This window comes from Ostrinia nubilalis, chromosome 2 (assembly GCF_963855985.1).
Source record: "Ostrinia nubilalis chromosome 2, ilOstNubi1.1, whole genome shotgun sequence".
Lineage (NCBI taxonomy): Eukaryota > Metazoa > Arthropoda > Insecta > Lepidoptera > Crambidae > Ostrinia > Ostrinia nubilalis.
Genome location: NC_087089.1, coordinates 13876909 through 13903486, shown reverse-complemented (window position 1 = coordinate 13903486; position 26578 = coordinate 13876909). Strand labels below are relative to the sequence as shown.

The following is a 26578-nucleotide window of genomic DNA, read 5'->3' as shown; positions in this document are numbered from 1 at the left end:
TGGTTTAAGCTAAAAATAAAAACGCTATTAATGATACAATTTAATTATTAACACACTTTAACATCTTAGAGAAAAACATAAGAGTAAAACTTACTAAATTACATTCTGCCATTATTTTAGCAAAAATGTAGCGCAGAATAAATGAAGCAAAAATAATGAAAACATGTAACTATTTAAATTACAAGAATGTAGATTATCGTTAGATTAAAGATACATAACTTATGTTTTTTAACTATTTGCGTCTTCCCCGTTGAACTGTAGCAACACCAATTCGTAGGTCACAATCGTACCAGCCACCTAAAAAGAGCAGTAGTTTATGAATAAGACAACGTACTTTACTAGCTAGGTACTAAGTTGAAATTACAATTTGATCAAAAGTTAACTTACTGTTAGGACAAGTCCTTTAGTGACGTAAAAGAACTGAAGGCCACTTAGCGCTACATTGTCTCCATGTACTTGTTCGATAAATCTTTGTACCTGCAGAAAAATAAAATAGAAAAAGGTAGATAATTAAAAAATACAAGTCCAAGTCATACTCTAAATACTATAGTTTCATCCATAAAGTACTTATCACACAAGAGTGGGATAGCGACAAAAATATTTATTGAGTAAGTACTAAAAATGCTTATTATTTCTGCTTCGTTCCTTTTAAAGACAAAGGCCCTTTAAAGATTTCCACAACTACTAGTCCTACGCTCGCATCCCTCATCCAGACGTTTCTCGCAGCTTTCACTAAATCATCGGTCCACTGGCACTGAGTAGGAGACCTGCCTGAAAACTTTTTCTCCCTCAACAGCCATCTACGAGCTATGTGGCCCGTCCACTGCCACATAAGTTAGGCAATTCTACGGGCTATAAAATATCTGTTACTTGTAAATAAGCTCAAAATTGCACAGCGTGCTATGAGAGGGCTATGCTATGTGCATGTGGATTGAGTGATCCTTGCTTCAATCTTAACAAAAATCGAGGAAGTTTTACTTAAAATATGTTAAAACATTGCGATGAAGTTTAAAAATTTGTTAAACCTAAGATAAAAATGTTATGGCCAATAAATAGGAGCACTCATACCGCACGCTTTAAGAAAACGTCAACATGTTTATTTCAGAAAATAAAGCCTTTCCACTTCTTTTTATAGTATAGAAAAATTGTTAAGAATATGTTAAAACTATTAATAAATTCAGAAATTCCTTGCACGTCCCGTTCCAAAGTTATGACGATTATTTAGGATCACTCACACCGCACACGGGCCGTACGAGTGCTCTTCAAAATAATGACTTTTTATTAATAAATACGTTTTATTTCTGTTGGGAAATGTGTGCAAACTGACGAGCGAATTTGTTAAAGAATAAGTGTGACAAAACTTAAAAGCTGAAGGAAGAAATTAACCTTTATTCTTTCCTCCAATATGCCGTGTGAGTGATCCTTACTTTTACCTCTATCTGCTCATTAGTTCGTAGGCAGACTGAGATAGGTAGTAACTAAAATTGTTAATTGTTTTTAACAATTATTTGGCATATATTTTGCTTTTATTAAGGTCATAATTTAAGAAATATCAGGCTTAGATGATTCCTAAAGGAAAATGTTGATTAGGGTACATATGATTTTTTATTTTGTGAGACTGTTCCGATTCGTCAGACGTGACAATGCAAAACCAATGCAATCTAATATGTATTAGGTGTCCTGTTTATATTTTATTCCTATTGGCTAACTACTCTTCTAGACATTCTGTTTTACTTGACATACCTAGGTACATACTTTAGGTGTTTTGTGTCCTGTTTATACAGGGTGTTACAAAAAAACCCCTAATAACTGAAGGGTATTTAATAGACGTCTATAAAGAGTCCCTTGTTAATTTCTTACAGTCATAGCGACATATTCAAATTTCGGGTAAATTTATGTAAAATAAAAATATCGATTATAAAAATTCCCATCACTAATTTGGGTTCATTGTCCTACCAGGAGTGACCAGGAGCAACTTTCTATGTTCACGCCCCCGGCCACGCCTCTTTAAAACATTCTGTGCGCCTAGTATTGACTAGGCGCACAGAATGTTTTTATTATTATTTAATACCTACGGAGAAAAAAATACACGCACGTCGTTAACAAAACAACAAGCATTCAAAATTATGGTTAGGTACATACCTACAAAAGTGGCTCAAAATGACGTCCTCCTTGCTGCACGCATATTCTTGCCCGTCTTGATATGGCCTGTGTTGCATTTCGCACCATGGTAGGCGTTATTGACGCAAACACAGACCTCACACGCTGTTCCATTTCCTCCACGGTATGGCAGTCCGTAAAATAAACTTGGTTTTTCACAAAACCCCACAAAAAAAAGTCCAACGGGGTAATATCAGGAGAACGGGCAGGCCAAGGTATCGGTCCCGAGCGTCCGATCCAGCCTCCTGGAAATCTTCGATCTAAATGCGCTCGTACACTACGAGCAAAATGTGCGGGAGCGCCGTCGTGCTGGAATACCATGTCTCGCTGCTGTTCAAAGTACTCCGTTTCGATGACTGGAATGTCGTCAATAGCGTCCTCGAAGTCCGTTTGTAAGAAGGAGAGGTAATTATCTCCGTTCAGGCGCGCGGGTAAAATGACAGGGCCGATGACATGGCCATTGTAAATTCCGGCCCACACATTGAGGCGCCACTGATGCTGGAAATTTCCTTGGCGAGATACGCGGGGGTTTACGTGCGACCAAACGTGTTCATTGTGGATGTTGGAAATCCCGCTCCTAGTGAACGTAGCCTCATCCGTCCAAATAACACGGTTCACGTAGTTCGGGTCGGCTTCCAGTTGCGCTAGGTACCACTGACAAAAGGTTATTCGCGGCGCAAAGTCAGTAGGAATCAATTCCTGTGTGCGGCGGTAGTGGTACGGATGTTGACCATCTTCTTTCAGTGTTCGCCAAACTGAAACATGGTTCATTCCAAGTCGCGCCCCGGCGCGCCTTGTACTGGTCGTCGGTTCGTCTTCAAAGAGTTGCAGAACCTCTTCTGCACGCATTTCGTTTGTATTTGGGCGTCCACTAGAACCCGATCGATGAAAAGAGCCCGTAGAATGGAGACGTGTCACCATAATTATCATGGAAACACTGATACGACGGAAGCCGTCGCTGGTCAGCCGCCGGTCTACCTTCGATAAACTGTTCCCGATAAAGTTCACGGGCTTGAGTTAAATTTCCATCAGCTCGACCCACACACAACATCATCTCATAATATTCGGAATTAGAAAACATTGCCATTGTAGCAAAACAACACAAAACACAAAGCTTTCGAAAGTAGTTAAGCGATAGGAAAACACACCGATCACGCACGAAGCATATGAACGACTAAATCAAAGAAGAGCCGACGGCCGGTGTCGCGATCTTTCGGCGCTTCCGCAGTGCAAAGTGGTGCGAACGGGATCGTGCCACATGCCAAATTTTTGCAACTTCTTATTATGACAATGCAACATTTCAACAACATTTTAACAATGATTTTAGTACGCTAATTTTTATTTCGCAGGTAAAGGAATGTCGTTTATGTACCTACTTTGTCTACCAAGTTACGTCTCATTTTAAAATAGAAGAAATGTTATTGAATTCTCAAATTTATTTTCATATCAACATTCTAAAGCGTCCCTCAATAATTTTCACTTTTACAAAAGCAGCCTAAGACTGATTTACACGTATTAAACTGCTTATCAAAAGGTGTCAAGTGACAAGCCCCACCCACCAACTTACCCGAAAAATGAAGGTAAAATTTAGTTACCTACTTAACTACATAATACGTGAAAATCATCCTTTAAGACTTAATTTTAAGTGATTAAATTGCATTTAAACGACATGCAAATTCAAATTTAGTTACCTACTTATTACGTGTAAATCAGCCTTAATCATTTGTAAAACTTGATGTGAACGACTCTGTACCTACTAATATCAAAAGATAGAACACTATTCGAATTCCGAACCTTGATGATCTCGTGTGGGAATCGAACCCGCGTTTTCCGCAATCCCGGTGGCTAACCTTTAAGCTACCGAAGCCCCAATGGACCGAACTAATCTTTAACCTCCTTAATAATAATATGATAAAACATGCAGCGTCCCATTGTCACTTGATGGTGAGTGACGTAGACAACAACGGGACGCTGCACGTGCTGTCAGCAGTTACAGTCGGCAGCTCGGTTCCAAATAGTACCTTAATTTATTCATTTAAGAAAAACACTACAAATTACAATCATGAAAAGACATTGCATTGCAGACTTGTTAGAAAGTATTGTACTAGATAATAATCCTAAACGTGTTTACACGGGAACATTAATTGCATCTCTGTTAATAATAAACTTTCCTCTTAAACTTACTGCAACATCAGAAACATGACTGTTCTACAATTAATGTAAAACCAGAATCAGCTAGCCAAATATGCATTCCGAAAACAGATGAGTATGCAATTCAAATAAGTTGTGCTTAGACGAAAGCTGATGCCAAGTTTGAATTACATAGATTGCGTTTTTCGTGTAAAGGTCAGTTTTTTTTTTGCTATTTTTGATTTATTTTGTTTGACAAAGAGATAATTACAAAACGATTAAATACATGCCATTAAGTAGGTAGTGGCTAAACTTAAATTTAACAAAACATTGAGTGAATGTGTTCAAACACGCAAAGTAAATAATAGGCTCGGCGAGTTAAGGAACAAAGGTCACCTTCTCTTTGACTGAGCCTCAATGTTTACACGTTCTGATATCAGTGCAGTGTCAATAACGCGCACCTACTTAGTATTTCTCCCATACCTTTATTCAGCCGCCTTGTTTAGTTTAAGCATAAAAGTAATGGCATCCCGTGATTATGTTCTAGCATTACCTTTGTAATAAGTTTACGTTTACAGTAAGAGTTTGCTGAATTAGAATTACATACACAATCTTAAGAGTATTTATTGTACCACCAAAAGTTTAACATACAAAAGGCATAATGTTTAAAATTATTTGTGTATAAAAAAATATTGTTGGTCCGGAATTAGTACGCAATGCATATTTCGGCCCATTGTGTACCAGGCGCGCAGCGCTGCGCACGAGTTAGCCGTTAGAGTGGGCTCCAGGGCGGGGGGTGGTGTTCCCCCCGAGCCCACTCACTAATGAGGTTGCCAACATTTTCTTTGGGTATTATTTTAATTTTTAATTGATTTTTAAGATTTTAAGTTTAAAAGTACGAGACGATTTTGAAATTTATTAAAGAAAGGTTTATGAGTAAATAAAAGCATATTTTTTAAATGAATAGTTTAACAATTGGCCGCGATCTCACCTGATGGTAAGTTAGTATTACGATATTGTATCATGCATGAATCATGCCTGACTAGTAGACTAGGCATTTATGTGTTTTGAAATAATGATTATGGATGTGAGTAGTTAATGTTTTTTGATTTTCTGTTACGACAAATTTTATCGAATGGAGGGAAAAACTTACACGGAGTTGTACGATACGATGCTGCAGTATGACGTCATGTTCTTCATACCAACTTAAAATTTCATTTTTGGGATATTTGAAAAATGTAATAAGGCGCCCCACTCGCCCCCGCGAACGCGCGGGTTTAAAAGGTGCCAACCGTTACTATGCAAATGTGCAAACTCAAAACATGCCACCAAAAAAAATTCTAAGTAAAAATGTTTACAATCACTGTCTATTAGGGTTTCGTAAAAGAAACTGAAAACCCAAAATGCTTAAGCTCAAGCACTGATGTTTCCCTAGTACTTTTGCTTCCACGTTGGCCTTTCTTTGAGCACTTGCCTTACTAAATAAAATGTTTGTCAAAATGTACCTACGTTTTTTGTTGTTGTTATTATTATTATTTTAGAATTGTTTTAAATTCTCAGCATTTTTTTAAATGCCGCTATTAATGTTATTATTATTGGCAAATTATTACAAAATAATAATAATGGTACAGATGCGTTCACATCAACCTTTTGCTGCTTAAATAAGACCCATTTTGCAAGGATTTTGTAAAATATGATGTGAACGCCTCTGTATCCAATGACTACTCAACAAATTGTTAAAATAAAAAAATGAAATAAAACTAAGGCCTCATTTACGGAGACGCCGGGCATCTTACGCTGTGCGACCAACTGAGTTCAAACATTGGCATTGTGTGTGCATGAGTGCTTTTACGGAAAAGCGATTTAAGTCGCGTATTCTTGAAATGGAACGTTATTTGCAGCCGAATCCTGCGGATGGCTTCGATGCGTCTCACACGGCGTTTATTGTTGCGGCATGCGTGGCAATACTCGCTGAAGGATTCACCGCGGGAAGAGAGGTTGGCACACCACTTCACCCGACTCGCATCAATATTTTTTGTGTTTATCATGCGCTGCGGCTCCGTAATTATGAGGCCTTATTGGTGCTTATGGTGAACTTACAAACGGGTTACTAAATGCTTATTTTTATACGGAACACAATTCAATCTTACTCCTGGTGGTACCAGGAAAGGTACTAGGAGTAAGCTAAAGAGGGGCGGAAAGATGGGCGGAAATGCAATTTCAAAGATTAAATAATAACAGAATTCGACTAAAGGTACGGTAACGTAACCTACCTGGAATTTCACGGATTTTTTTATTTTTTTTTTGTTGTCTAAGAATGTTTGAAAACTATCATTAGTAGTGATGTTGCTATCGGAAAAAGTTATTTACTTACGATTTTTTTTCCATCAAGTGGCCTGGTTTCGATAGATGAAGTTTTCACAAAATTTTTCAAATGTACGTACACATGTAAAGTGTTAGTGAGTACCTATTTAAAATGTTTATTTAACGAACAAACATGCTTTGAACACATCGATAAAGGAAGTAGGCAAAAAATGCGGCTAATTGACATTCTGAAAAATACAAAGTCTATGATTTGCGTTCGATGAACCCCGCTGCAGCTGATCGATAGTGAGGGAATTCATATCGATATTTTTGGAAACTTTCGATGTACGTTATTTCCAAAACCGTTCAAGATATGACAATAGGAACAACGGCTTCTATTTCAGATTGTTTCAGTTTCTGTGCCCTTTCAGGCTTTAGGGGGTATTTTGAAACACCCTGTATTATACTAGCTTTTGCCCACGGCTTCACCCCCGTGAAATTTAGTTTGTCATATATCGTCATAAATTATAGCCTATATGTTATTTTGGGTTATAAACAATAATACTGTAAAGTTTCATCAAAATCCGTTCTGCAGTTTTTTGCGTGAAAAAGTAACAAACATCCAGACATCCACACAAACTTTCGCATTTATAATATTAGTAGGATAGGATTCTATGTTAACATTCTGTTTTACTTGACATACCTACATACAGTCTCTCAAAATAAAAAATCATACGTACCCTAATCAACATTTTCCTTTAGGAATCATCTAAGCCTGATATTTCTTAAATTATGACCTTAATAAAAGCAAAATATATGCCAAATAATTGTTAAAAACAATTAACAATTTTAGATACTATCTCAGTCTGCCTATGAACTACATAGTTATGAGCAGATAGAGGTAAAAGTAAGGATCACTCACACGGCATATTGGAGGAAAGAATAAAGGTTAATTTCTTCCTTCAGCTTTTAAGTTTTGTCACACTTATTCTTTAACAAATTCGCTCGTCAGTTTGCACACATTTCCCAACAGAAATAAAACGTATTTATTAATAAAAAGTCATTATTTTGAAGAGCACTCGTACGGCCCGTGTGCGGTGTGAGTGATCCTAAATAATCGTCATAACTTTGGAACGGGACGTGCAAGGAATTTCTGAATTTGTTAATAGTTTTAACATATTCTTAACAATTTTTCTATACTATAAAAAGAAGTGGAAAGGCTTTATTTTCTGAAATAAACATGTTGACGTTTTCTTAAAGCGTGCGGTATGAGTGCTCCTATTTATTGGCCATAACATTTTTATCTTAGGTTTAACAAATTTTTAAACTTCATCGCAATGTTTTAACATATTTTAAGTAAAACTTCCTCGATTTTTGTTAAGATTGAAGCAAGGATCACTCAATCCACATGCACATGGCTATGCTGGGTGTTTCTTTACGAGATCAAATCAAAAATGAGAAGATCTGATTGGGGGAGACTTATGTTCAGCAGTGGACGTCATATGACTGAAATGATGATGATAATGATATCTGTTACTTTGGTTCTTCCTCGGATCTTCTAATTTCTGAATAAAAATTGAAAACTCCGAGCACAAACAGAAACCTACCTCATTGCAATAAGCATGTGCCGGTACCCCATACAATATCGGTCCTGGTGCTTTAGAGGCAGTATTGACGCTGGCCGCCACCATCGACACCGCTAGGAATCGGCCAAGCACGAACGTCAAGGAGAAGAGGAAGTACATGAGGTAGCTGTATACCTTTTCATTACTGTAAGAAAGAAAGAAGAAATAAAAACATTTATTTTGGTTCCAACTTGAAAAAATAATAATAGTAAGTACAAAGTAGCTAGAACCAAAGATGGCCACTAATCAGCATGTGTCAGTAAGAAAAAAAATATATTTAGTTAAAACATGAGATTACGGTCTCTTCAAACGTAATAGAGCATATTGAATACCAGTTAAAATTGCCACAAAATCAGTTACAGGTGTCAAAAGTACGAAAAAGTTGATTTAAATAATAAGCCTGAGTGCATTTTTTAAAAGTTACACTTGCAGAATTTGACAGTTTCACATTAGTTTTGAAATATAAGACTAGCAACTGAAATAAACGACATCGCACGGTTGGTAGCGGCCTGCATCTAGCGCCTTCCTGCTACCTTTATCAGGTCGTCGGGCCACCTTGTGGGTGGACGTCCCACATTGTGTTTTCCAGTATTGCTTACTGTCACTAAATTAGTTGTTACTTACGCAACGCATGGGTCCGCTTTGTTCCCGGTTTTCTCTTGCAATCCATGCCTGTAAAATATCGAAATATTACATATTGTTAAGTCTTTTTACTATGCGTGCTATGCTCGGAGTTTCCCTGCGTGATCGAATCAGAAATGAGGAGATCCGTAGGAGAACCAGAGTGACTGACATAGCCCGCAGAATCGCTAAAATCAAGTGGCAGTGGGCGGGGCACATAGCTCGAAGAGCTGATGGCCGCTGGGGCAGGAAGGTTCTTGAGTGGCGACCACGAGCTGGAAGACGTAGCGTGGGCAGGCCTCCCACTAGGTGGACCGACGATCTGGTGAAGGTCGCGAGAGGTACCTGGATGCAAGCGGCGCAGGACCCGTCTTTGTGGAAATCCTTGGGGGAGGCCTTTGTCCAGCAGTGGACGTCTTTCGGCTGAAACGAACGAACGAACGAACGAAGTCTTTTTAAGCATGATTAATAATAAAATGCACAAATTAAAAAATAGTTTTTTAGTTAATTTAATTATTAAATGTCCGTGTGTCGAGTATACTTACGACAAAATATGGAACAGTTGAAGGCAAATGAAGAAGAGGTTACTGGCAAACGATATGAGCATCAGACCGCTGATATTGTCGTCAAAAGTCGCGATCAGCTGCGTCGCCCGTGTGTAGTCCTCGCGAATGTTGGACCAGAAGGTCGGGTGGTAGAACTGTGTAAGAATAATAATATTTACGAAACTTTGGACAAAAATGTTAAAATATTTTTTTTTGTTTACTTGACTCATTTTATTTTACATCAGGATATAATTGTTATAGATCGTATTATATTACAATTCGTCATGGCGGCACAATTTACGGCATGCTAAACAGTGATCTCTTTCAAATATCCTAGGGAGAAACTCTATGTGTGATAGAATGCTGTTTTGTTTTCTTAACAATAAAATAAATTAATTAAAAAAATACAAAGCTCTAAAGTAAATATACTTATTTTTTATCACAGGCTGCAACGACTTGTAAATAATACTCATTAATTAATAAACATTGAAAGCACGTTCTAACAAGGTTGACCAAAAAATCGTGAAACGTAGGCACCATGTTTTAGTGTACTAGTGTGATCAGTTTAAAACATTGCAGAGAAACAAAGCATTGAATTAATTACAACACAAAAGCGATCAGTCTTAATATGCCTGCATGGCTTGATCACAAAGGATGGTCAGGATTTCTAGATTGTAGCGAACTAAATGTAAATTTTCCGCAGTTCCGAGCTTCTGGTTGTTGTAAATTTCGTACTTGTGCAGTTTTCAGCATCACCTTTTTGATTTATTCACTTATTTCATTTATATTTTACTATTTAAGGAAATTAATAACTAGAAGCTACTAATAATCTACACTTATAATAAATCTGTAGAGAGGTCAATTCTGTACATGAAATATATTTTCAAAATAACTATCAGGGGGTGATTAGTGATCGATACTGATGCCAAAAATGCAATCAGTAAAATTTTTGTCTGTCTGTCTGTCTGTCCGTCTGTTTGTTCCTTATAGAAACAAAAACTATTCGACGGATTTTGACGAAATTTGGTACAATTATTCTTCATACTCCTGGGCAGGTTATAGGATACTTAGGAATTCCCACGGGAACGGGAATTAGCGGGAAAATCCTTTTGTATGAAAAATCTAAACCGCTTAAGTTAGACGCTTGAAATTTGGCATGCAGGTACCTTAGTAAACTTAAAGCTTAGTTACAACAGGATATTGCAAAATTCCCACGGGAACGGGAGTTAGCGGGAAAAAACATTTGTATGAAAAAATCTAAACCGCGTAATATAGACGAAAGGGGTAAAACGGGATCCACGCGTACGAAGTCGCGGGCGGCCGCTAGTCTACCATAAATGTGTAACTGATTCGATGATGATGATGTAGGTAGAGATTGGGCATTTTGTTTGCCTCTTGTGATACGGGTCTGGCCTTGATTTTCTAGTGCCAACAAAACCTAGTATTTTCTTTACTTTCATAATGAAACTTAGATCAACCTTATTTTCAATGGAAACAATAGATTTTTACTTATAAAAATCAACTCATTAAAAATGCAATTCAAAACTTACCCTTAGATCCACTTGAGCCATAGTTTCGTTGATCTTCTTCAATATTGATGCCAAATACAAACTGATGCAGATTATGAAGATGTCGGAATAACTCCAGTTTAGAGTTGCGGTGACGTTGAAAAACTAAAAGGACATTTCATAATGAATAATTGGTTTTTTGTTTACAGAATTATGCGCCTTAAGCTACACCTTACTCGATGTACTCTTGATCAAGTTCGCTTGCTACATCAGACCATCATTAGCATGCCTTGTTTCATATAACTTTAGTGGACAATACATATTGTTTTGTCTAGTCTACTACCAGCAGACTATGTATAGTGATGGCTAAACCAATAGTACTTACTCGTAAATGTCGACAAAAGTGATATCGATTATCTATATTACCTATAGCACCAATAGATCCATAACAAGGATGAGGATATACTCGTAGAAGATAAAAATCGGTATGTATTCTCTGTTACACTTTCGCTAGTGTTAACATGTTTACTCGAAAAAATCATAACGAGTTCACTAATCATAATATTTTGCTAGTTAGTTCAGTCACAGATTTATTATATTCACGCCTATTGATATGAGTGACAAACACATTGATACCTCTACCATCTATCTATAATATAAAAATTAATCGCTAAATGTGTTGGTTAGGGCATAACTCAACAACGCCTGGACCAATTTTACCAATTCTTTTTTTTAAATGTTCTTTGAAGTCCAAGGATAGTTTTTACGGCGAGATATGCAAAATTCAACCCCTAAGGGGGTAAAACGGGGTCCACGCGTACAAAGTCGAGGGGCGACCCTAGTAGCTAATAATACAATAGATTTATAGATCGATGTTATCCAAATTATCGATACTCCTACGATGTCTGCATGTCTGATTCGCATCACTACGTATTCGTGCATCGTTACTTTGAACAATTTCGGTTCGTAGCCTAAGGCCAACTGACCAAGCTTTATACAAACTATAAACTAGTTTTAGGTTGTATATTTAACTAAATTAACTTACTTGCAATAAAATTCCAGCAGGTATAGGAACGGTCCAGTCCAGTTCTTTGAACCACGGGAACGAAACTTCAACAAACGTTTCGTATATGGATACGTTGTCAGCCGAACAGTGGATGACATTCATTATTTTTGTGTTCTGAGATAGAAGATTTTCGACTAAAAGCAAGCAATTAAATTACACGATTGGAGCAACACTATTACAAATACGAGAGAAAGTCAGTGATCAAAGGTATCCAAATTAAGTTAAAAAGGTCACGTAACATCAAACAAATAAGAGCACGATAACTTCACTTAAATTAGTGGAATAAAATGCCTTTAGTCTCTCAACTCATTCGTATTAAAACAAAAAGTTTCAAGTCTTTCAAAACAATGTTTACGAAAACATTATAAGTAAACATCACGCCAAACACAACAGTATGGCTGTAAAGTTTTTTACAGTTTTTTATCATAAATAAATACGCGTTCATTTCAACTGTCAAAATACGTCTACTGCTGGACAAAGGCCTTCCTCCAAGGATTTCCACAACGATCAATCCTATCCTGCCCGCATCCAGGAGCTTCCCGCGATATTCTCCAGGTCATCAGTCCACCGAGTCTGAGGTCTGCCTAAAGTTTTCCCATCCAATACACGATAGTTTATACTCACATATAGCCAAAGCCAACATGATCATGGTGGTGATATAACACCTTCTCTGCACAGTGACATCAATGTACTTGTCCAATGAAGAGTTGACTATCTTCTTCATCAGTGATGACCAATTTGAGGCCATCTGGATGAACACAATAGTCGTCATCACGGTTGCGGAGTAGAATGATATGAATGCTGCAAAAATGAGAGCTTGTAGACAAAAAAAGAAAGTTGTGTAAAGCGGTCACGTTAAATTTCAAGAAAATATCGCACACCTAGTTAAAAAAATCTCTTTATTATACTGTCTAGGGTAAACTTCCAGCCATTGGATACTTAAAGGCCATATAAGTTCAGGTATTGGATGGGTTTTTATTCAATTAAAAATAGGATTTCTGTTTCTACAACCAAGAGATTTCGACTGAAGTTATAAGGGCGTTTGAATAATATTCATTATAGACGTTTCAAGGGGTGTTTTATTCAATTACTGGTAGTGTCCAATGACTGGAAGTTTACCCTATCTTTAAACTCAAAAAAATACTTCTTTTACGGGAATAGCATATAGTTTTACATAGTTTTTGGCGCTAGTGGCAATTAAAATAAGCTCGTCATGTTTTGAAATGTAAAATTAATTCAGTCGGTGTGCCAGAGTGACGCTCATGCAATATGGATGACCTTTTTCCAAATTCATGGACCGGAAATAGAATATCATGCGCGCTAAACTTTGTTTTTCATGGTAACAACAACAATTCAAATACCGAACTGAATATCTCTACTACCTACTAAAGTTAATCCTCACGTTACTGGACTTATTAGAATAAAAGTTATGTTTAGGTTTACTCGAAATTCCGCTAATTTTTTTACAATCAGTTGTTTAAATATAAAAAGGTTCTTTTGAAGAGAAAAAAAAAACAGTTGCTTTTTTTTTTCGGTAACCTTTCGAATTCCATAAAACTAAACGCCCTTTTTCGGTTGAAAAAGAACTTTTTTGCTTAAATACTTTGGTTAACTATGGGTATTATAATAAAAGTATCTAGTTTCTTACCTAGCATCGATATTGACACATAATTCCGCATCAGCCTCTGTACACAGAAAGCCGTGAAAACGACTTGACTTGCACACATTACGCAGCTGTATACAAATCGAAGTGAACATGGTGTGAATCTGTAAACCATAATTATATAGACATCTGGTTTTAATTTGAACTATAAAAACCAGGAGACAAGGCATTCGTTCGTTCGTTTCAGCCGAATGACGTCCACTGCTGGACAAAGGCCTCCTCCAAGGATTTCCACAACAGCACAGACCGGTTCTGCGCCGCCCGCATCCAGGCACCTCCCGCGACCTTTGCCAGATTGTCGGTCCACCTAGTGGGGAGCCAACTCACACTATGCTTCCGGCTTGTGGTCGCCACTCGAGAACTTTTCTACCCTAGCGTCGGCCATCAGCTCTGCGAGCTATGTGCGAGGAACCAGGAGACAAGGCATATAAACATAAATAGCAGAAACAAACCTATTGCTATGATGCTGATTATGAGAAAGTACGCTACATGATATGACGCTACGAAATGCGACGCTACTTGTACTAAATTAAAAGCGTGTTGAAACCAACAACCAGTCCCTGCTTGCAGCCTGTATGTCAGTCTTAGACGCAACCTAACTTGTTCTGATGAACAATAATCAAATCACGTAGCGTCGTATCGCGTGATGTAGCGTCGTATCGCGTGATGTAGCGTCGTGTCGCGTGATGTAGTGTCGTGTCGCGTGATGTAGCGTTGTGTCGCGTGATGTACCGTGTATCGTTGTTTCAGGATACTACGTAATACATACCTCATTTCGGAGTAATCCTCACTTGTTATGTTGGTGACGGGGTTCAAACCTATGCACTGTCCATAAATTAGCAGTACTTTCATTGATTTATGGAACAATTCTATTTGAGTCCGAGGTTGTCTTTTCATTGGATCTCGGAGTGGTGTGACTGAAAAAATAGTATATTTTTATTATAAAGATCGATGATAGTGAATTCATATTCAGTGAAATAATGAACTTTACCTTTCGATTTCCTTTTTTTGATATGAATACCGCTTAGTGTATTTATCCTAAAAAATAGCATTATGATAAAAATACGTATTTTAAAATGCATGAAACTTATATTTTGTGATTTTAATAAAACAACATGCAGGTCAGATAATTATTATTTTTTTACCCATTTTCTTTCTCCAATGCCTTTGACAATTCTTTGAAATTAATTGTTTCCAATTCCTTGTATAGTTCAAAGTTGTTTGTTGCTGAGAACAAAAATAAAATAATTAAAACGTTTTAGGAAATAAATTACTCATCTCATATCATTTTATGGTTTTGTACAAGAAGAGTAAATTTTTTTGTAAGGGGTGCATTTTGAGCCCCATTATCATTTTGCTCGTGTTTTAAAAAAGTTAATGTTTTTCGAATTCCTATTAATTTTCATAAAAAATCATTCAAAAGATGTTTGTACTGTGAAAATGCCTTAATATATCTAGAATGAAGGTACACTCGTATGACTTATTAATAAAATTAATTACATAATAATATTGACTAAGCCCTTGAAAACAATTGAATTGACGTTTACCTAAACATTTCCCTGATTCGTTGTTTCCGATCGACATAGTTTATGTTTGATCAACACCGATTTTGGAATAATACTGATTTTGAATACACTGGCTTTCACATTAATATTTCAAGCTTAGAAAGGCCTTAGGTACTAACCCACAAAATACGTTGACGTCAAAATATGACCGTCATGAATATTTGATTATAATGTCAAATTGGTTAAACTGACATCTTTATTATCATGCGAGTTCCATAAACGGTCTGGACGCTTTGATTTACGGTTTTTGTTGGTTTTTGAAGGAAAAAATACGTGAAAAATATACAGAATTTTAGTACTGTCAGCTTCTTTAACGGTAAGAAAACATTTATTTCTTATTTGGTCTAACTTTATTACATACTTTTTAGAGTTCTGTACGTTTTTTCGCAATGGAAATTCTCAAAATAATAAGTCATATTATCCATTTTTCTAAAGCATTTTCTAAAATGTTTGAGATCATATTTTATACTTTTATACGGAACCAGAGTTGCTTCTTAGACATTGAAAATTAGTGGGTTGGGCTTAATTTGTTTTTAATATAAAAATACCATACTGGAATCCAAAGCATTAGACCAGGTAAGGTATTATTAAGTTTTTTTCGTCTGAATGCTACTTAGTTTCTGAATAAATTTAGTAATCGACTCTACCAACTTATTTTGGATTTGAAGAGTACCTACTTAAACTTTAGTATATTAAATTATGCATTAAGGCCGAGTTGCACCACTTACTGTAACGGTAAATATAACGATAACCGGTGCGTTTTGTATGGAGTTTGACAGATTTTTGACGTTTGTCAAAGTTAAAGTAAGATGGTGCAACTCAGCCTTAGTGTTTTAGTTTAATGTACTGACACATTAAGAGCATTTGATTCCTAATTAATTAACCTATTTCAGATATACCTACTTATATTATAAAATAAAACTCTTTTTTAAGATTTACTTCACGAATAGATATTTTTGATAGAGCCACCATTTTTCAAAGATGTTAATGAACATTTTTTTTAAATATTGTCTTGCCACTTTAAATCGCCTGTCCAATGCGACTTGTATTTCGATTCGAATATAGGGAAAATACCTTCAATATCGATATAATCGAATCGCCACGGCCTGCTGGAGATGATACTCGACGATTCTTTCCATTGATTTAATAAAAGCTCCAGTTGAACTGGCCAGTATTTCATCCTTTTTTTTCTTTTAATCCGATAAAAAATAAGTGGAGCATTTTGTGACGTGGTATCGAACCTTTTTGGAATGCTGTTCACAAGGTTTAAAAAGTAACTCTATAAAACTCGATTTTATTTTGTTTTTTTCCTACTTTCTACTGTTTTATAATGTTAAAAATCAGTTTTGATGTGATTTGTGCATTTAATTTTGTTTCATTGTGAATGACGATCTAAATACTCTTTAAGAGTATGCGCACATCGTGGATTTTTAGTTGGCCGATAGTTGTGCCCGATTTTAAATTGTATGAAGAATCGGCCAAATCGAATCGGCGTAGTGTGCGCACTCCCATACATGCCCATACTGATCAACTGCCCGACTAAACTATCGGCCGACGAAAAATCAACGGTGTGCGCCTACTCTAAGCCAAAAACTATAAACTATTGGACCAATTTTGTCTCTTTCATAGTCTTTAACATAAGGTATGTATCTTTGACATAATAATATGGAACTCTTATATCGAAATCAGTTCTCCTATCGATGGACGTCCACTGCTGAACAAAGGCCTCTTCCCATTGATTTTCAGGTTGGCCGGTTGGTAACGGCTTTCTTGCTACCTTTATGAAGTCGTCTGTCCACCTTGTGGAATCGCCTATTAGAACGCTAGAATCCCATCCACTTGTGAACGTTCTCTATTAACTGTGATTGTGTCAAAGATTAAAAACCCCGACCGTACCAAGGTACCCTTCGTGACATTGTGACGTCACAATTCGACGTAGGATTTGCATAACCCGTAGCCTTTGATATTGAAATGTAAATGGAGGTCCGGACATTGTCAGGGTTGGCAACCGTCAATATTGGAACATGCTTAAAAAATTTAACTAAGGCTGGGTTGCACCACCTAACTTTGATCGTAACTATAACGATAACGTATAGGCGTATTTTGTATACAGGGTGTTAGGTAAATGGGTATATGAGCCGACACTAGCCCATGTTAAAATGGTCATATAAATGGTATGGTGAAGTCAGAAATTTGATATCATCATTTATTTTTTTTTAATTTTCATACAAAATAAATTTTATAAAATCCGATTTGTATGAAAATTAAAATAATTAAAATGAAAATATCAATTTTCTGACTTCACCATACCATTTATATGACCATGTTAACATGGGCTAGTGTCGGCTCATATACCCATTTACCTAACACCCTGTAGAATTTGACAGATTTTTGACGTTTGCTAAAGTCAAAGTGAGATGGTGCAACCCAGCCTAAGATTCATTAAGTTCCAAGATCTATAAATAGTAATAGGTAAAGTTTTTACAGTTCACAGGCTAAGCATTTTTATTGCAAAATCGAATTTATACCAAAAAATTAAGCTGCCAGTTGTGAAATCACACAGTCATTATGATTATTTTAATCCAAAAATATATTATGAAAGCTACGCAGTTTTTTCAACCGAATTAAAAAAGGGGGTTGTCAGATTTACCTGCGATGTAGTTTGTAAGTTTGTCCGCGATTATCTCGCCTTCGGCTGGACCGATTTAGAAGCTGGTTTGAGTAAAGCATTTCAAAACTTTCTTGTTTTATCTCTTCATTTGGCTAAATTAATAAACCTACGACTACCTAAGTCTCTACTCAACCTTTAAGAGGATTTAAGACACTATTTAAATTAAAGATGTAACGGCTAAATATAGTAGGTATGTAATAAATAAATAAATAAACCGACATTAATTTCTCGCTTTTCTACAAACACATCTTTAGTAGCATTGCCAACCCTAACTGCTGGTTTTAGGTACAAATCGAACGGTTATCATAAAAGGCGGGCCCACTCCTTTAGTATGATTGCGATTACAGCTGGCCCATTCGAGAGATGTGATTAGAATCTGGGATTACACTATTGACAAATTTCATAATTTCATCATAATGTGTTTGTTGTAGCTAGGAGTTCCCATTGATATTTCAGGAGTTTGCTAGATTTTCGACAGCTTATCTTATAACAAGTTGATCTGGAAGGTCATTAGCGCCCGTTTTCACCATCAATCCTTAATTTTTAACTGACCCCTATGAAAACAAAATTCCAGTTATGTGTTACCATATTTACTTAAAAATTTGGGATTGATGGTGAAAACGGGTATAAGTTCAGCAGATACACCGAATAATTTAAGTATTCTTAAAAATTGGTTGTTACAACGTAGGCTGAGTTGCACCATCTTACTTTGACTTTAACAGACGTCAAAAATCTGTCAAACTCCATACAAAATACATCGGTTATCTTTATAGTTACGGTCAAAGGTAGGTGGTGCAACTCAGCCTTAGTGTAGTTTTAGAGTTCTTAATATCTAGAAACTGTATCTCAAGGTGCCATTCAAACTCCCACAGACCTTTTCTTCTCGGAACTTCAATTTGTGTCCCATCTTGCGATTGAATCCAGGACTTCTGGATCGAGAGAGTCCAACGGAGGCGAAATTGTTGACAAATCATCAATCATACTTTTGAACAATCATTTGTGCTACTACTCAGTACTCACGAATCATAAACAACCTAAATATTTTAAATCTAAATTAGATGTAATGTCTTTCATTAGTTGTGTCCAATAAAATCATTTATAATAAATGATAGACACATCATTTATCTTCGGACTGTCAAATAATTTTATGTTTTTATTTCAGTTGTTGTTTGACAAACGGTTTATTTAGTAAAGAAATGAGGAGGCGGAATAAATTACTGTTTTATGACTTGATTAGAATATTATATCTGGTCGGGAAATGTGCTGGGATTATGCCGATTCAAGGGCTTTTGCATCGCAACAGTGATCGGTTGAGGTGAAAATACTTTCGTTTTAATTTTATTACGACGGCTATTAGCAGACTTATCAACTCCGAAAGGGATCAACACCGTGTCGCCTTTGCGAACTGTCATCGCCTTTCGCGCGCTGTCAATGAGGGCTATCGTTTTTATACTTAACAGTTGGCACCCCTGGCGATTGACAGGACCTTACTCTACAGTGGGGCCATCTTGATGAGTGCAAATGCGATAGTCCTCCTATCACTTAGCGCTCACCAGTTGGTGCCACTGTCTTCGCGACTAGCAAGTGACAGGACCTTACTCTACAGTGGCGCTAACTGGTGAGCGCTAAAACGATAGCCCTCATTGCGATATGAGGCGTTTACGTTACGGTGCGGATAAGTGTGTGTTGCAGTATGGAGTTTCATACAAAGAATACTGACCGCTTCGAGTTGATACGGTTACGATCCCTTTCCGAGTTGATAAATGTGCGACGTCCTTCGACCCAGTTCCAATAATAAATGGGACGATATTAGAAAGTTAATCGCAAACCAAATAAAATAAAGAAACAGTTAATTAAGCTCATAAAATGTTACTTACTAACATGCTGAAAATAAGCTGAAAATATGCTCTTTTTTGTACTATGTTTTGACACACATGCTACTACGCATATAACGCCCTTAGTCACAAACGATGCTTGCTTAAGTGAAGCAACAAATCGAACGTACAGCGTTGAATAGAGCTCTGTGATTGGTTCGTATGCCACCATGTGCGTTCACACGCACTGTGAGACCTCATAGTAATGTTTGTGAATACGGGCGTAAGTAGCAATTGCTAATTATAATGGTATGCTTTTAAAATGCAATGAGCATGGGTTGTTTATTAAAAACCGTTAAGTTCAAGAATGAGACGTTCAGAAATAAAAGTAAAAAAGTAAAAGTAAAAAGTATTTATTACTTAAAGATGTCACATACTTAGTACAAATTATTCTGTATATAAAAATAAGGAAGTCGCTTTCTTTCTATTTATACGAATGCATCACATTGAAAAATTACTTCGCATTGGTTTTTTCATGATTGTCTTCCATGACACTTATTTCGAGAGTACACTAAGCCCTCTTTAGGGCTATTTGCAAATGTCACAATGTATTTTTGTCTCTGTTTTACGACGAAATATTATGTTTTTTGGGATGTCCCATTTGTCTTTTTTTATTTGCAGGTTTTCTTGGCGTTCGCCGTATTTCCTTTTCGTTTTTATACCCGGATTGTTGTTACAGACTATAACATTGACAGTTCATTTAGTTAACGCATCTTATTCAGGTTTCTCGGCTAAAGATATGAGTAAGTAATTTGACCAATATTTTATTTTTTGAGTTGATAAATACTTTTTAGTTAAAGATTTATTTTATTCACTGAGATAAGATAATACAACAAGGTAGATGTTAAAATAGATGCAGAGAAGCCTACCTTACCAGAGAAGCTGTGTGTGATATCATAAAATTTTTATGTTACAATTTTATTGACCGATACATGCTCAGATAAAAAAAAAAAAAAATTTTATTGCGACTGTACTTTTTAAAAGATTAATAACTGCAGTTTTAAGGTTTTAATGCATTTCGCGAATAGTAAAGTTTTTATCACAAAGTACTGGCCGATAAGAATATTTTTTTTAATCATATCGATCATCTTTTGCTTTTTCTTTTCGATTGTTAATTTAAAAAAAAATCGTATTGACTCAATATCGTGTAAATTACAGCCTAAGTTTTGATGTTTAAACTATAAATTACAATAGTTTCAGTAGCTTTTATGTGTTATAGTAACAAACTTAAGTAACATTATTAAAATAATGTAGTATGCCAGGATTTATTCGATAATCATGTTCATTGAACACTATTTTTCACAGCTGGATCAGCGTTTGCGATGTCCTGTTACATCTCAGCTTTTTTTTATTGGAAAATGAGTGTGAACTTCAAGTCTACAATAGAAAAAATAGAAATAATCGAATCAATATTGCCACCACCACACGCCGTCAGAGCAATGAGAAGAAAAATATACTTTGTAATGTTTTTCTACACTTTCGTTGGAATTGGTAAGGAGATGAGTAAGGTAACTAATGAATGACACTGAACACAAATCAGTAAAAAAAACAATGTGTGTATTTTATTTAATCGATAATCTTCTGTATTTTTAAATATCTATTAGAGTTTTTAAAATTATTTTTGACACTTTTGTAAAAAACTGACGCCCACTGTTTATTTCAATTGCGCCCGTTGAATGTGCGAGACAAAATTGGTTTATTTCAATTTGTAATGCAAAACTAAATTGACTAAAAACTCAGTGTGCTTCCTTTACGGGAGTATCTTGATTATCTAAAATAATAGGTAATTGTTCCCTACTTTTATCTCTGTGAATATGGCAAGGATGCAAAGTAACACCCTGTGTACTTTGTGTATGTATGTTCAATTTTAATATGACAATGATTGAAGTCACGATAGACTAACACAAACGGTGAAGGGGTCGGACTGGCTGACTCGTAACACAAGCATATTTAGCTTAATATGTATGAGAGTCTATAAGTAATGTTATTTGTATTTGCTCATAAGATATGCTCCTTAATTGATATTTATTGTCCATGGTGCATAATCTTTTCTTAAAGGTTTTAAACCTTTGTTTGTCACCTGTCATCCGCTTTGCAATGGAGGGAAGTCGAACCTTAATTTCGAACTCCTCCTATGTTCTTCTGATTAATTTCGTTGCGGGTCCAATGACAGTTTAACTTTCCCCCGGGACAAACTTGACCTTCATTGGTTGGGTTTTTGTGGCGGTCCAGCTGTAGATCCTGGCTACACAGGAGTTGCAGTGGTGGGAACGAGAGGTGGGAATAGTCCCGTATAATGTTATTTGTGCAATACAAATTACAAATATTCTTTCAAAAAACTCTTAATTTGAGAGGGCTCTTAACGACATAAGGATGAATGATTACGAAATGTTTTAATTTTATGTTTTTTTTTCAGCTGACTATTTTCTTTATTTTGTCACAATTTACAAATCGGTTATAAAATGTCCCCTTAAGCAAGAAGACTCTGGATTGTACTTGAAATCGTATTTTATGGTGGTGTACAGTTTCGCCTTTCGCATCCTGCCTTTCAGTTATACATTGGGTGTTATATGTCAGGTAAGCACATAAGTAATCTTTCTAATAATATAGTGTAAGTTTTATCTATGTAATTAATTACAAAATTACTAATGTTAGTCATCTCAAAACCTATGAAAGGTTTCTATGGATATATTTTATTAAAAGCTTATTCGATCCGTCTTGTGACGTTCTAATATTGGGACACTAGACACTGTATACTGACCAATAGCTTGAACAGAGCATGGCATTTCAATGGAAACGCTTTTACAATAAAATAGTAAAACTTGTAATATGAGGTCAAAGTAAATAGAAATAAAGAAAGAAAGGTACATTTATTACAATGGACATCACACAAATACAGGCAATTACATAGACATGACAGTGGCACATAATAATGGAAGAAGAAAAAAATAAAAACAAGAGTAAATTGACCAGTGCCACCCATTCACCAACAAGATGCCCACTGCAAAGGGACCCCACTCAGCATAATGTGCCGTGGCCCACGGTGACGAAGGCCACGGCGCCGCTGGTTTTCAGTGTGCCCCTAAATCATTTGTGTAAGGTCATAAAGTGAATATACCTAGCGGAATAGAGCAACAAGGAACTGAGCGAATGAGATGTCACTAGCAGCAACACTGTGATAAAAAAAAGAGATACGTGAATCGTGATGCCATCTCCGTCACGTCAAACAGAACCGTTTTTTTTTTTCAACTATTTGACAGTTTGTTAGCACTTATTGGCACGGTGAAAATTTGAACTCTGAGATTTTTTAGATTTTACGTGAGTGAAATCGTGAATGTTTATGAGAAATAGTGCTTCAGATACGTGGAGATTTCGAGGGGAAATCATGGATTTTATAATGTTATTAAAGGTAATTGTTACTTTTCAGTTGGCGAAAACACAAATACTATTTTATTGGATTTTCAACGACGCTATTTTCATCTTAAGTAGTATTTATCTGGAAAATAAGTTCCTGAACTACAACCGCATGATATTTAGCGAGAAAAATCACGTAAGTTATTGATGTTTTTTCTTGGGTCTTATACTGTCTCTTTACTCAGACTATCGCAATGATTAGCAAAAAATAGTATTTTTATTACAAAAATGTTGCATTTAGTAATTTAGCACTTACAATACGTTTTTAACAGTACGAACATTGGTGGGTAAAATCTTTTGAGGCGCTTGTAGCCTGGTAAGATTAACTTTTTTGCGAATGATAAAGTTGTAGCAATGTACACACGGCCACACTGTTAACTATCCATTTCCGTTTTTGCTCTCGCTCTCATCAAATGGCGATTATTTACGATAGAACGAGACGACATGACAGGCAATGGATTTAACACTGTTGCCGATGGTACATTGTTATTCACTTGTTATCATGTAGGTATTTCAAAGCGGTAGTAGAATAATAGTAGAAGTTGACGAGTTAGTAATTACTCCTAGTTTTTTAAACAAAGTGAAGCTCATTGTGGAGGCCATTTTGAAAAATATACGAATAGTAGTAGTAATAGTAACTTTTAATGGGTCAGTTAGAATTTAAACGTATTTCATATTTTATTATCTACATAAAAGATTATTAAAAATTCAAATCTAGCTCAAGGACTTTGCACGTCTTTTACTTGAGAAGAAGTTTTAAATAGTATGCGCCAGTTTGCTTTTTACAACTGAGAATTAAGATTGTAAAAATTGACAGCAAAAAAATATGTTCGCGATAAAAAATACAACCATAAAAAATATAAATCCTACGTGCCTTTTTGCAAGCCCCGTTAATTTATTATTTCCCTTTGAGTCGGCTCATATGTAGAGGTTTTCCCCTACGGGTGAAATAAAAATGCATAGAGATTACCTTTTTAGACCACACACAATTTAAATTACTGTACTCAAAGTACCTAATTAAAACACAATTAATTACTCAGTAGTACACCTATATTTTTATTTACTTCACTTTACTTTTTACGCCGGTTTTCGAAAATCTGACTGGCTGACTGACATAGTGATCTATAAACGCACAGCCCAAACCACTGGACGGATCGGGCTGAAATTTGGCATGCGGAGTTATGACGTAGGCATCAGCTAAGAAAGAATTTTACGAAACTCCACCCCTAAGGGGGTAAAACGGGATCCACGCGTACGAAGTCGCAGGCGGCCGCTAGTTGGAATATGTAGGTGAGATGAGATGAACCTCATCTATGACTGTATGAAATTCATACGGGAAGAATTTATAGGTCTAGGCGTTTAACTTAGTCAGTGACTGAGGTATGGAAGCGGCACGGGAGGGTGATTTTGTGATGACAAACGTCAGCGAGACTTCAGATTCTAGTGTAAAAGTGGGCCAGCCACAGCCGAACGGTGAAGTGGTCAGAGTGGCCGACTCGAGATCTGAGAAACGCGGGTCCGAATCCCACAGCCGCTCGACTGTTGTGGTGAGTCCACTCGTAACACAAGCTTATATAGCTTAAAACGAGGGGCTAACGGGACTATTAGTAATTTGTGCAATACAAATTGCTAATAATCTTCCTTAAAAAAAAAATTAAAAAAAGTGGGCTAGGTCACTAGAAGACTCGCCTCAGGCACAGACTGAGTTAAGCTTCTGTAGTTTCTAATATTAATTAACAGAAAATGTACTAATTTCAAGGAAAGCATCAAGCATTTGAACTGGGTGGAGTTACAGTTCCAGTACACTCAGCTCAGTAAACTTGTGAGGATTGTAGACCAGGGCATAACTCCACTGATTTGCGTCAACTTTGCAACTAGCATGCTGTTTATTTGCCAACAACTGTACTCCATTATGGGGTAATTATAATTTTTCATTTACTTGCCTGACCAGAGGTGGAATTGTGTAAAGCAATCGTAATCATTCGACAGTTCATAACGTACGATAAAGTCAGTTAAACAAAGCGTTTGACAGAATAATCGTACGTTATGAACGGTCAAATGATTACGATTGCTTTACACAATTCCACCTCAGATTTCTTACTGCCTATGTTCATCATAATGTAAGATTGTAATGGTGAAATAATATATCAAATCGGTCCAGCAGTTTCGGAGCCTATTCAATACAAACAATCAAATCTTTCCTCTTTATAATATTAGTGCTTTAATTAATCCTACTTGGTCATAAAATTTAAAAAAAAAATTAACGATAACTTCTAAACTACGAAAAGTCGTAGAACATAGTACATGAGGGTGAAATCGTTAGGTCTAGTCCTCACCTATCACCTGCTTTCGGCTTGATACCTTACACGAAACACCCTGTATAATGTGACAATACAGGGTGTTTCGTGTTTTGTTTAATAACTCTCACATTAAAGTTTCACTTACTTACTTTTACTTTCAGCTACGAACATAATATTATGATTCCTGAATTCAAAGATTGTGTTCCAGAAAATAGGTATTGTACTTTATCTCTATGTATTTTAATACACAACAATTTTATGACATACTCATAAAAATATTTTATTTAGTCAATACGTAGATGAGGAGTTTTAACATTATCAATGTAAATATCAAATTTTTATGATAATGTTGTGATATTTGTAAGTCTAATGCCCGTTTTCGCCATCAATACCCAATTTTTAGTGACCCTTATGAAATCAAAATTCCTGTTATGTGCTACCATAGTATAGGGTCACTTAAAAATTAGGGATTGATGGTAAAAACGGGTTTAAAATATGTCACATTCATAAACAAAATGAAGATAACGCTCGTTTGCATAAAAAAACTGATGTTGAAGATGCGCGTAGAGCGTAGATTTATAAACATTAGAGCGGTAAATTAAATCAAATATTATTTTAGTATGAAAAAAGAACTAAAGAACTTTCAAAAGTCGTAAATCAAAAAAATTTCTATCTATTCCAAGATTGCTGGTGTTTTAAAAATAACCCTGTAGATATTTAGTAAAGAATTTGTAAAAATATTTACGCGCATTATTTTCTAAATGTCGTTCATAATTTCACACAAAAATGTTTTTTTCAGTGTAGAGTCATCCTTACAATACGCATCGCTTTTGCTATCTACGGCGCTCTTGGCGACCAGGGGTCTGTTGGTACTGTTCCTTCCTGCTCGTCTCCACACGGCCAGTAGGAAACCCTTGAGGATACTAGGCATTGTTCCGAATGAAAACTATAACAGGGAGGTAATGTTGTTGATGAGTTACGTTTTTTCTATGGTAGACATAAGGGACTGGGGGCGTAGTGCGAGTTTACATCAAAGTATTCGATATCGAGTGCTTAAAAATGACATTAAATGTATGACGGATTGTACAGCGACCCATAGCAGATAATTACAAGAACTGAAATCGTCATAGAT

The 26578-nt window shown here is 36.1% G+C and overlaps 1 protein-coding gene across 1 annotated transcript; it reads right to left on the bottom strand.

The window, feature by feature from the left end:
- Positions 1-228: 228 nt before the first annotated feature.
- LOC135078845 (gustatory receptor for sugar taste 64f-like) lies at positions 229-26377 on the bottom strand. The gene is made up of 9 exons (XM_063973410.1): positions 26263-26377; positions 12566-12760; positions 11939-12093; positions 10936-11058; positions 9386-9540; positions 8844-8891; positions 8202-8364; positions 388-477; positions 229-297 (listed from the first exon to the last, which is right to left on the bottom strand). Exons 1-9 carry the CDS (start codon positions 26375-26377, stop codon positions 229-231), a joined length of 1113 nt encoding a protein of 370 aa, XP_063829480.1.
- Positions 26378-26578: the final 201 nt, after the last annotated feature.